This window comes from Garra rufa, chromosome 5, assembly GCF_049309525.1.
Source record: "Garra rufa chromosome 5, GarRuf1.0, whole genome shotgun sequence".
Lineage (NCBI taxonomy): Eukaryota > Metazoa > Chordata > Actinopteri > Cypriniformes > Cyprinidae > Garra > Garra rufa.
Window position 1 is genome coordinate 36035754 of NC_133365.1, and position 13206 is coordinate 36048959.

Consider the following 13206-nt stretch of genomic DNA (forward strand, 5'->3'; position numbering starts at 1 on the left):
CAATTTTATTTCAGTATTTTAGTATAATGGTGCCTTGGCATCTAGCTGAATAAAAAAAAAATACTAATAATATAATATATATATATATATATATATATATATATATATATATATATATATATATATATATATATATTAGTAACATTAACAAAGATTCATAAAAGCTCTAAAATCTTTACATTGCTCGTTGTTAGTTTATTTAAGCTAATGCATTTGCTAATGTCAACAAATGGAACCTTATAATAAGTTTTTTTATTATTATTATTTGCCCCAGTGAGATCCTTATTGTTAAGCTCTGCACATAACAATAAAAGTGAATGTATGTTTGTTTGTTTGTTTCTCTCACGGACTGTGTTTGCCTGGACAGTATGTTAGTGGAGGATGTTTGGAGGAGCTGTTGGCCAGGAAAGATATGCCTCTATGCTGGAGAGAGAAAGTAGACCTGGCCTCTGATATCACCAGAGGGATGATTTACCTCCACTACAAGAACATCTACCACAGAGATCTCAACTCTAAGGTACGGCAGGACTCTCAATCACACTCGTCTTTAGTGACAAACTGAGTAATGCTTTGAGCAGTGCAGTGTAAACTGGTTTACACACAGTTCCTTTGAACAATCATCAGACATTAGAGAATGGTTGTCTAGTCTGTACATGGAATTCTCCCCTGAGAAATACAGACATAGATGTTTGCGTGAGAGTGTCATTGGTTGCCAGGCTTCACACAAGTGCTCACCAAACCTGGGGTGAGGAGCGAGGCAACAAGGCCAGCCCATTGTGATGGTAATAAACTCTCCCACTCTGTCTTTCTCTCTGTGTCACATACACACTCTCTCTCCCCAGCCCTTCCCATCTCATTTGAAAATGCAAAATGCACAAACCGTGTATAGGCTCGCAGATCCCACACACCCCCACTTTCGTTTTTAGCCAGGCCTCGTCTCTGTGCTGTTGCCTATTTGTCAGCCATTCAGATATGAACAATGAGCAAACAAAAAATGCCAGCCACACGATTTACACAACCGTGACGTCTTGCACGTTGGTTAGTAGGACCATCGATTGGTTTCCATTGCAACTTGGCATTTGACAGAAGTTGGTTTGACTGTGGGAAGTTGTATCGGAAAATAGAAGCTATTAAAGTTGACCGCTTCCCTAAAACTGGTGTATTTAACTATGTGAATTTGGAACATTAATTTAGAGGGGTTGAAAGAGTTTAAATGCTGAATGGCATAAAGCGTCACAGAACCACAAGATCTAAATAGGATTTTCTACGATCTGATTAAAACATTTAATGTATGTTTATCTGTATGAAATCAATTTGTAAAAAAGAAGTAAATTTTTTATATCTTTGATACTAATTTATATTTATATTTTGAATCAGTATTTATTTTTATATTTTTGTTTTCATTTACATTTTAGTTGAAATTTTAGTCATTTTGTTGAGTACAATGGTGCCTTGACATCTAGCTGAAGTAAATAAATAAATATTACTCAATTTTAGTTAACTTTCATTTTTTTAGGTGATAAAAATCATGTTTATGGTTTTAATTTTTATTTTAACTATAATAACCCTGGACAAGTATGGCTGAATTTGTTTGTTTATTGAGTTATACAGGTTTTATTTTATTTTATTTTTTTACTTTTCTAGTTGCAAAATTGTAAACACAGTACTGTGTATTTATCTAAGTGTTTTATTTTTATTTATTTATTACATTTCCTTATCTTGTCAATTTTTATTTCTGTATTTCAGTGTAATGGCACCTTGGCATCTGGCTAAAGTGAATAAATATATATATATTACTTAATTTAAGTTAACTTTTATTTTGTTTCAAGTAATAAAATGTTGTTTATGGTTTTTATTTAATTTTATTTTTTTATTTTAGTTTTATTTAACTATAATAACCCTGGATAACAACAGCTCTATTTGTTTATTTTTTGTTGAACATTTCTAAGTGCAAAATTATTAGCATATAATGGTATTGTGGTATTTATTTATTTTTTAATACAATATTTCCTTATCTTGTCAATTTTTATTTCAGTATTTTAGTATAATGGTGCCTTGGTATCTAGCTGAATTAAAAAAATAATAATTATAACTTAACTAAAACTTTAACTTAACTAAAAACCCTGGACAACAACATCTGTATTTTATTTATTTTTTCTTTTGTTGAACTTTTCTAAGTGCACATTTATAAGCATATACTAGTGTTTTTATTTTAGTTTTTTTAATACAATATTTCTTTATTATAATAATTATATATAATTACTACAAATAAGTAATAATAATTATTATAATTGTATGATTTTCGTTTTCCATTGATTCCTCCTCATATTGAATCAAATGACCTCAGTGCCTTTCTTTTCAAACCCACCCATTAGCTGCACAGCCAGAGGGTGTTGCAACACTTGGCATATGCATGAGTTACTGTTCTAAATTTGGAGACTTCTAGGCTCAGGGCTGTGCTCGGAGTTTTCTTAGTCCTATAATCATAGGTCAGTTTTTGGGATGGAGGCTTAGCTGAGGTTTCTAATTCAGTCCAGATGCAGAACTTACTGTTGTATCCATCAGCACTTTTCTGCTCCAAGAGTCCCACTGGTCTTATGTAACGTCTCGATAGTACCTGAATTCCCCCTACTCTGGTCAGCCTCAATGTCTCCTCATTTGCCTTTCGTCTAAAATAACAGGCCATTTTTATTACACCCTCAATCATTTTTTTAACATGAGTTTTCAGACTAAATGATATGTTTCTAGCCATGACACATCATCACTAGAGACCATTCAAACTGAAAGCGAGGTATAACATTGCATATTGGTACCCCTGAAGTGATAGAGATGGAGAAAAGGAATTGTAGGCGGTGCAGACCCTTTGGCGAGGTACAGGGTCAGCTGAATAATTCATTAAACCGAGACGGTGATGACGAGAAACGTCTTTCATTTGAGCCTGGGAGTTCTGCTTCAGCCGTCAGGCACATCGTCTCAGAAGGCGCATTACAGTCATGCTAAACCACAAAATGCAAGTCATGTATCTTATTTATACTTGTATGTATCATTTGTCTTTATTTGTATTGCATTTAGATGCTTATTTCCACAGTTTACGTTCACACAAAAAGTCCACAAACAAGTCAGTCAGCATAGCTTCAAAGTTAACATTTGGTTTTGCGTTCATTTAGAATTTGTAATATTAATGTCTGCCATATGGAGGTGTTATTTAATACTAGACAAGCTCAGATTTCGTAAATGCTATGGAACAGTTTTTGTGGGAGACTGTTATGAGTTTAGAAACTTTCTGCTGGCATTTGGCGCCCCCTTTTGGCAGAGAAGAAAAGCACAAAAAATTAAAAAAAAAAAAAAAAAAAGTTTTTCGTTTGCCTGTATATCTGGTATAATTTAATTAATTATATGACCTCATTATTTACAAAGAAAGAAAGATTTATTCATAACATGCAATTATTTGTGAGCCTGCACCACAAAGCCAGTCATAAGGGTCTTTTTTTAATTTAATTTTTTTAATACATCATCTGAAAGCTGAATAAATAATCTGTTTATGTGTGGTTTGTTAGGATAGGACAATATTTGGCTGACATGCAACTATTTCAAAATCTGGAATCTGAGGCTGCAAAAAAAAACATATATATAAATATATATATATGGCTGTAACTGAATATATATAGGAAAGTATCTTCATGGAACATGAACTTTATTTAATATCCTAATAATTTTTTGCATAAAAGAAAAATCTTTTTTTTTTTTTTTTTTGCTATTACTACAAATATACCCACGAGTCATGACTTACTACTGGTTTTGTTGTCCAGGGTCACATGTATTAGTGAAAATAAGGCTTACAGTATTGTTTGAGGTCAATTACATTTTTTAAAGAAATTATTATATTTATTATTATATTATATTATATTATTTTATTCATTAAGGATTCATTGAATTTATAAAAAGTGACAGTAAATACATTTATTTAAAAAAAACAAAGAATGTATCATGGTTTCCTCAAACATATTAAGTTGCACAACCATTTGTAACATAAGATACTAATAATTTTGATAATAAGAAGAAATGTTTCTTGCGCTGCAAAGTGCAAATCAGCATATTGTAATGATTTCTGAAAGATCATGTGACACTGAAGGGTAATGTCTGTAATACTATTTCACAATATTACTGTTTTTACTTTATTATATGTGACCATGGACCACAAAACCATTCTTAAGTAGCATGAGTATATTTGTAGTAATAGCCGAAAATACATTGCATGGGTCAAAATTATAGATTTTTTTGTTTATGCCAAAAATCATTAGGATATTAAGTAAAGATCATTTTCCATGGAGATATTTTGTAAATGTCCTACCGTAAATATATCAAAACTTTATTTTTGATTAGTAATATATATGGCTAAGAACTTCATTTGGACAACTTTAAAGGCAGTTTTTCTAAAAAAATTTTTTTTTTTTGCACCCTCAGATTACAGATTTTCAAATAATTGTATCTAACAGCCATTCTAACAAACCATACATCAATGGAAAGCTTATTCAGCTTTCAGATGATGTATACATCTTAATTTAAAAGAATGTACCCTTTTGACTGTTTTTTGTGGTCCAGGGTCACATATTTTACTGTATTATATTTTACAGTTTTAAGAGTGAGAATAAACTAAAGAGACTAAATATACAGATTTTGCATCAAAACTTCTTTGTGTGTGTTTGTGTCTTCCAAAGAATTGTCTAATAAGGGTGACAGCGAGAGGCAGAGAAGCTCTGGTTACTGATTTTGGTTTGGCTCGAGAGGTGGTTGAACTTCCTGCAAAGGACAGGAAGCTTTCACTTGTGGGCTCTGCTTTCTGGATGGCCCCTGAGATGCTGCGCGGAGAGCCCTACGACCGCAAGGTAACGACTCAAAAATGCTAGAGCAAGATGTGAAATTGTGGTCGTGATGTCCTAAAGCATTTTCTTGTTCTCACCTACTGATTTTGCTTTATGTAACGTTAGGTGGATGTGTTCTCTTTTGGAATTGTTTTGTGTGAAATTCTGGCTAGGATCCCAGCAGACCCAGAAGTCCTTCCAAGAACGCAGGTGAATATAAATAGAATTGTTGACGCTTTTGAAATGCCAGAAAATATAAGATCCAGTATCAGAATCAAATGAGTGTATTATTTTTTTACGAAACAAAACCAAAAAACTACTGTCTCTATATACATTTACAGGGATCGTACAGATACAGTAAAATGAAATTCCAGGACTTTTCAAGCACCTCTTTTTTGATTTTCAAGGACTTCAATCAGAGATCTCACTTTTTGAACAATGTCTATAAAAAAGATAAATAAAAATGTACTAATACAAAAAAGGCAAAAATAAAGTGAAGCACATGCGAAGTATTACTGCTAAAGTATTACAAAATATACTACACTTTAGTAAAAGCACTGTTCGCAATACGCAGTCAAATGATTAAGGATACACGATTTGACGTCCCGATCTGAAACAAATGATTTGCGATACGCGACCCAGTTGGAGCATTTAAAAATAGTGAATCATTTTGCATCGCAAAGGTTTAACTGATTCAGAGTTTCGAAAAGCTCTTTCACCCATTACTACATGCTTTTCAGAATTGTTACAAGCGATGTTGAAATTTGAAAATGAATGGCTCATTTAATTTGATCTGTTTATTGCTACTGAATCGCTTGAAATGAAAGATTGAGGTCACGAGTTTGAATCAAACGGAGCGATTCCAGTGTAACTGACTCAACTGATTTGTTACTCTTTTCACATCTTCAGCCATGTTTACATGACACTGTCAGTACAACTACTTGATTAGCTCGATTGCTTTCTAACATTAACTGAAATAAGCAAAAAAAGGTGTGATGTTTTTTGAATTGTGTGAATTTTGCATAAAAAGGTATGTGCTTATTAAACACTTTTTTCATAGATACATTATCTTTCAATAATTCAAGCACTTTTCAAGTACCTCTTTAGGAATATAGCATTTTTCAAGGGTCTTCCAGGCCGTAAATTTCAAAAAGTCTAATTCAAGTACTTCAATCACTTTAAGCACCTTGTACGAACCCTGCATTTATAATTGTGTCAATGTCAGAAATAAACGAGGGATTGTGGCAAAAATGCCACCAAAATGAACAAAAATGCCCTATAAATTCAAACCAAAGAGGCAAAAAAATGAATAAAGAATTGTCAATTCACAGAATTGCCTTTAGATTCGCTCACACTGCATCAGAATGATTTTAAGCACTGTTTTGTGCAGCATTGAGACTTACAGCCAATCAAACAGCTTTCTGTTGAACTTAGGAATGCATTGGCCAAATAAGAGGCGCTTGGATTAGTCAGCGCTGAAAACGCCGGAGCTGTTGTTGAGCGTTCATGCTCGCGAATTCCCTCATCATAAACAACACAGTGTAGATTCGATGTGAATTATTAAAATGAGATTAATTTTGTGGCTTCAGTGATTTTAAGTTTTTGTTTGATTTATAAGTTTTTGAATAACTTGACTGCTAGACGTGACTAACGTCATAGACTGACATGTTTGTCTGTGAAGACAGAATGTGACGTGCCCAAAAAATGTTTTATATTGTTTTCTACTGTAAAACTGTTACAAGCGATGTCGAAATTTGAAAATGAATGGCTCATTTAATTTGATGTGCTCAGCTAGTGAATCGCTTGAAATGAATGATTGAGGTTTTTTGAATTGTGTGAATTTTGCATAAAAAAGGTATGTGCTTATTGACATAATCAAACACATTTTTCATAGATACATTATCTTTCAATAATTCAAGCACTATTCAAATACCTCTTTAGGAATATAGCATTTTTCAAGGGTCTTCCAGGCCTTAAAGATTGTATCAGCGATTTCAAGCCTGAAACATTAAGTGTCACTTTCAGCTGACCTTTCTTCACGATCCGCTCGCTGCCTGCCCCATAAATTGTCTGTGAAAAAAACGTCAGGGTGTGGGTGTTGTGGACTTTCGTACTGGTGTAGGGATGTGAGGGAGGCAGAGCGAAAGTCCACAACACCCACCCCCTGACGGTGATTGGTTGGAACACTGTTTGTTTTTGCTGTGGAATCCTTGGTAGCACCGATTGTTTTTTGACATATCTCGGACCCTAGGCTGACCAGAGAGACGCGTTTTTTTCACAGACAATTTATGGGGCAGGCAGCGAGCGGATCGTGAAGAAAGGTCAGCTGAAAGTGACACTTTATGTTTCAGGCTAGAATCGCTGATACAACCTTTAAATGTCAAAAAGTCTAATTCAAGTACTTTAAAGGAGTAGTTCACTTTCAGAACAAGAATTTACAGATAATGTACTCACCTCCTTGTCATCCAAGATGTTCATGTCTTTCTTTCTTCAGTCGTAAAGAAATTGTGTTTTTTAGGAAAACATTTCAGGATTTCTCTCCATATAATGGACTTCTATGTTTCCCCTGAGTTTGAACTTCCAAAATGCAGTTTAAATGCAGCTTCAAAGGGATTGGTTATTTTCTAAAAACATTTACAACTTATATGCTTTTTAATCTCAAACACTCGTCTTGCCGAGCTAGACAAGACGAGCATTTGAGGTTAAAAAGTATATATATATATATATATTAGGGCCAGGACTCGATTAAAAAAATTAATCTAATTAATTAAAGGCTTTGTAATTAATTAATCGAAATTAATCGCATATAAATATTTGACCTGAGAACAGTGAGAAGTAAGTTTTTTCATATGGATTTTTAGTATACCATTGAAGAATGACTGAATACATAAGCTTAAGCAACAAAATATTGTTTATTTTTGTTCAACCTAGTCCAACAGACCAGTGCAATATTGCCATTAAGTGTAGCAATAGGATACAGTGTTTCCCCTAGGTTTCCTTACTTTTTTTTCTCGGTACTTTACCCTACTTTGTGTAATAACAAAAACATTTATTTCAGTGAAAAAATAAGTCCAAAACTCTCTATTTTAACATTTTGAACAATAGGGCTTTACAATCTTTTGCTTTTTTTTTTTTTTAAGAAATTCTTGTGTGTTTTAATTTTTCTCATAATCAAATGAAAGCATAAACATTTATTTATTTTTAATCAAATGAAAAATAAACCTTTTTAATTTTTGGCAAACAAACAGAGGTTTGCTGTTAAAATCAATAAATAATAATAATTTAACATTTAAATAATAATTGTAGTATTTTTTTCTACAATTAAGTGGTTAATCTTGTTGTTATATGTATTTTTTTATCATATATATAGTTTTTTTGTCAATTATTTAAATAGGAATATTGTTCTGTTTCATGTTAAACCGTACTTTTATTTTGACAGGTTGCCGTGAAGTTTCTGTGTGTAAAGTATGATATGATGCTAGTTAGTATGCGTGTAGTAAAAAAAAAAAACACGTCTCCAACATTCATACATACAGATACAAACGGAACATGCAGGATTCATATTAAAACGGTCTTTTTGTATTTCAGTTTTGACAGACACTAGTCCATATCGCGATTTGAATTAAGTGACAGACCAACTTTTGATTAATCAATCCAAAAATCGACGAATTTACGTGGCATTCCGCGCTATAGTAAATTCGGTTTTTATGAATGGAGTCCGCGATCCAGTCCGTGTTTTCACGGAGGAGACATTGTAAACCGCGCCCCCCTAAGATAATGGTAGGGGAAACACTGGGATATTTAGAAATATACTAGCCTACATTTCAGAAATTCTGGTACCCTATAGGTAGGTAGACCTTCTGTAAAAGCATTGAGGTGATACTTGAGGCCATAGCTTGAGGCTCTATGTGCTAGTTGGTGCTCCAGTATAATCGGTCCGCCGAAACTCATCCAGTGAGAAACGTTCCACGGTGCAAAATTAAGTGCGATTAAAATGCGTTAAAAAAAATTAACGCGTTATTTTTTTGTAATTAATTAATCTAAATTAACGCGTTAATGTCCCGGCCCTAATATATATATATATATATATATATATCAGTGGCGGCTACTGGTCTGTCAAATAGGGGAAGCTCATTTTCGGCCTATATCATAAAATTGTCTATTTATTTAAAAGTAAATTCTGCCCTACGTTCCTTTTCAAGAAAATGGTCTGTGACCCTGTCGTACCAACTAGGCGTCTTTTCCAGTGACTTTTCGTGTGCAGTTTCACCCACGACGCTAGCCTAGCCTACTATATGAATGAATGAATGAACGATCTAAAAAAAATATTAAACTCTGTAAAAGTGAAACAAGGAATGTGGTGTATAATTGTGTGAAATGTATGATGAAAATCAAGCAATTTCGCCAAGCAAATATAAAGAAATAGGTTGCAGCAGTTTTTATTTCGACTGAACTTGAGAAATCCACGATATCATGGGACTGAGCGCGAATAGCTTCAGCGATTCCTTATAGTACAAAATCGCTGTCAGTCAAAAGGAGATGCAATCTTTCGACAGACCCTCCAATCATCACGCAGAAGCTCGGACTCCAGGCCAGCCCACTCCTCATTCACCCCCAGAGACGCTGAGCGTCCGTGGGCGGGACATAATCGCAGCGTTTATCCAATGACCGTCTAGTTTTAAAGCACTGAAAAAAACGTTCAAAGCAGCCCCATTGAAGTCAATGGACGCTGGGCTTCAATGGGGAAATGCACTGTGACGCTACGGGAATGTATGAGAAGAAAATCAAGTCAGCCGACCTGCTATTTCTACAGTAACTGATTCTGAACGAACTCGTCTTTGAGATGAACGTTTTCTAATGCATTTTTAGTCAATAAAATGTTAATACAATAGTACGTAATTTGACCATTAATTTTGTGACATTATAGGGGAAGCTGAGCTTCCCTTGCAGTCTTAAAGAAATCGCCACTGATATATATATATATATATATAATTTTTTTTTTTTTTTTAGAAAATAACCCATCGTTAAGAGCCTTTTTTAGAAAATAACCCCAAAAAGACCCTTTTTTTCCTCGGCTGTGATCGTTTAGAGCCCTTTGAAGATGCATTTTGGAAGTTCAAACTTGGGGGCACCATAGAAGTCCATTATATGGAGAGAAATCCTGAAATGTTTTACTCAACTACTCTTTTAAGCACTTGTACCTTGTACAAACCCTGCATTTATAATTGTGTCAAGGTCAGAAATTAACGAGGACTTGTGGCAAAAATGCCACCAAAATGAACAAAAATGCCCCATAAATTCAAAACAAAAAGGCAAAAAAATGAATGAAAAATTGTGTCAATTCACAGAATTACATTTAGATTGGCTCACACTGCATCAGAATGATTTTACGCACTGTTTTGTGCAGCATTGAGTCTTACAGCCAATCAAACGGGTTTTTGAATAACTTGACTGCTAGACATGACTAACATCGTAGACCGACATGTTTGTCTGTTAGGACAGAATGTGACAAGGACAAAATTAAACAAATGTTTTATATTGTTTTCTACATCGGTATTAAAAATCATTATTACAATATAAAGAGCAATAATATGCAATAATGATTCTGTCATAAAAATGCAGCCCTATGAGCTTCTGTTTTTTACATGTGTAATTTAGACAGTTTCAGACTTGTGTTACTGACAACAGTTTAAAACATTGATTAAAGTAACTGAGTACATCTGATTTGACATTAAAGACAACATAATATGGTTTTTATAAAAATTGCCCTCATGTATGTAAAAAATGCCCCTGGAAAAAAATTCCAGGGGGTGAATGTTGCCCCTTAATGGAAAAGTTTATTTCTGACCCTGTTGTGTGTGTGTGTTGCAGGACTATGGCCTGGACGTATCAGCATTCGGGAAAATGGTCAGCGAGTGTCCTCAGCGTCTTTTGGAGCTGGCAGACAGCTGCTGTCTGGTAAGTGACCTTAATACCTTTTGTGTATATAAAATGGACAGACATTTCCTCTGTCAGTTATGCCTAAAAACTAACAAACCCTTTGGACTTTTGTTGTTTCTCATGCAGATAGAGGCTTTCCGAAGACCTTCTTTCACAGAGCTTCAAGACGAGTTGGGTGAAATCGCTGAGACGTTGGAGACTCCTCACAATGATCTCACCACAGGCTGATCTGGGGCAAATCTTCTGGTATCCCATCAGCCCTGAAAATTGACACGAGCAGCTAGCAGCTGGAGTTCTGTACATAGAATTAAGCACAATGACAAATGCAGCAGAACTGCATGTTTCTCTAGGCCTTTTGCATTGAAAGAGCAAATCAAGGAAAAGGTCGCTATTTATTATGGACGTTCTGCACGTAACTAGATGGCCTACAGTTCAACCCCGCACAGGTGTATATTGTGTATATACTGTGCAATATATAGAAATAATGTACAACAAGAGAAATATTGTATCAGGTTCCAGCTAAAATGTTTAGCTGTTTGCATTGTCATCATTTACAAACCGATTGCTATTTCTGTTTTGTATATGAACAATTTTATATTGAAAAACAACCCTTGAATAGGTTTAGAAGCTTAGGACTAACTTGAGAGTCACAAGTTTTAAATAACCAAAAAATATTTTCATAAGCTTCATTATACCGATACTTGATTAAATTAAATTGTACAAGAGAAAGTTTATTTTGGTACCAACTGCCCAAAAAGGAAAAAAGTGCATTTGTATTGCTGACTTTTTGTTATTTGAAAAGCAATTTACACAGAAGCAAGCACTCATCACTTGGGCTGAGTTGCAGATCTTTGGTAATTCTCAATAAGACTCAGCATCTACCGCAGGATGAGGCCTATTTCCTGCCTTCAAAGGCCTCGGTGTTGCTGCTGCAGTGTTATAGTGCTCTCATTGTGTTGAGTGTTTGAAATCTTACATTTTTTCTTTTCAACATTCAAACAAAGCTTAAATGTTTCATGTTTTAACACTCTTGGTTTGTTAGTTTACTTGTTTGCCATGTCTTGTGACTTTCAGTACTGTACTCACACGTTTCAGAAGCATAGGATGGCACCAGTCCAAATCTAAAAAACAGACACAGAACAATTTCTTCGGACCTATTATGGACATAGTGGCTGTAACTGAATAAGAAAGGTGTGATTAAATGTTTTGAAGACCATCCAGTTGTAGTATTAAGCAAGCACAAATCAGAAAACGTGTGCATGTTGATGAACACAGCAAAATCGAACACTCAGTAATATTGAAATCAATATACTGTACCTAATCTAATTTCAAATACATAACTTTGCACTGTTGATTTGTATAGGTTCATGTTTTTTCTTGGTATTTGTGTTTTTAATATTTATATATCCACCTTATTCTTCAATGCGTAAGTAAGCATGTGGTCAAGACTTCCGGTTCATTAGCCGCCGTAGGGAAATAACGAAAAGAATAACAACGTGAAGTAAACGGAAAAAACGTTTGCACTACAAATCAATTTGTTCGTAATTAAGATAAAACATTAAAATCAGCAATTTGCAATATCAAGCAGCAAAATTAGCTGTTTTGTACAGCTAAAAATAGCTGGACGCAGATGGGACCAATAAAATGTACCCCTCTTACGGGAAAAATAAGGTGGATAAGTTATGCTGTTCTGTTCTAGCTGTTATTCCATTTTTAATCATGCTTTTGATGCCTGTGAATTGCCTCTTGAACACTGTTCAAGTTAACTTTAACAAAATCTACATTCTGTGCCTCAAAGAGGAAGCTTGCATTCCTGGAAATCGTGTGGCGAGAACTGTCATGCTAACCTTGTATCTCCGGAACAGTCCTGATGTCTGTAATGTCTGAATCTTTCTGTGGTTTGTAGTGTTTTTGTAATACAGTACATGATATAAAAAGATAAAAGGAAGCGTATGTGAGTGGTGTGTAACATTATTTTTCAAATAAAGCCATTGAAAATCTACTGGTCTTGTCTTATGATAAATACTGCACAATAGAGGGTTTACACTAACGTCACAGTTTGGTCAGTTACCCAGATGCGATGCCATACTGGCGATACTCAGATGTAAACAACAGCATGGATTGAATGGTTAAAGTACTACTGAATATGTTGTTCTGCTAATTTATGCTGTCTAAAGCACAGAAAAAAAGTGTGGAAGCTGCTAAATCATATAGGGTGCAATATTTTGACAAAGTAAAGATGTGGTATAGATACGTATGAGCAGTATTAAAGGGGTCATCGGATGCCCATTTTCCACAAGTTGATATGATTCTTTAGGGTCTTAATGATAAGACTATAACATACTTTGGTTAAAATTTCTCAATGGTAGTGTAAAAAACACTCTTTTTACCTTGTCAAAATCAG

At 34.3% G+C, this 13206-nt stretch overlaps 1 protein-coding gene across 3 annotated transcripts in view; it reads left to right on the forward strand.

Moving 5' to 3' along the window:
* LOC141335424 (dual specificity testis-specific protein kinase 2) overlaps positions 1-12804 on the forward strand; it is a 29082-nt gene extending 16278 nt beyond the window's left edge. For all 3 annotated transcript variants that reach the window (XM_073840874.1, XM_073840876.1, XM_073840875.1), the window contains 5 exons: positions 368-517; positions 4719-4886; positions 4989-5072; positions 10734-10820; positions 10929-12804. In XM_073840874.1, coding sequence (XP_073696975.1) covers positions 368-517; positions 4719-4886; positions 4989-5072; positions 10734-10820; positions 10929-11030 — 591 coding nt within the window. In that variant the 3' untranslated portion in view covers positions 11031-12804. The remainder of the gene's footprint in view (positions 1-367; positions 518-4718; positions 4887-4988; positions 5073-10733; positions 10821-10928) is intronic.
* The last annotated feature ends 402 nt before the right edge of the window (positions 12805-13206 follow it).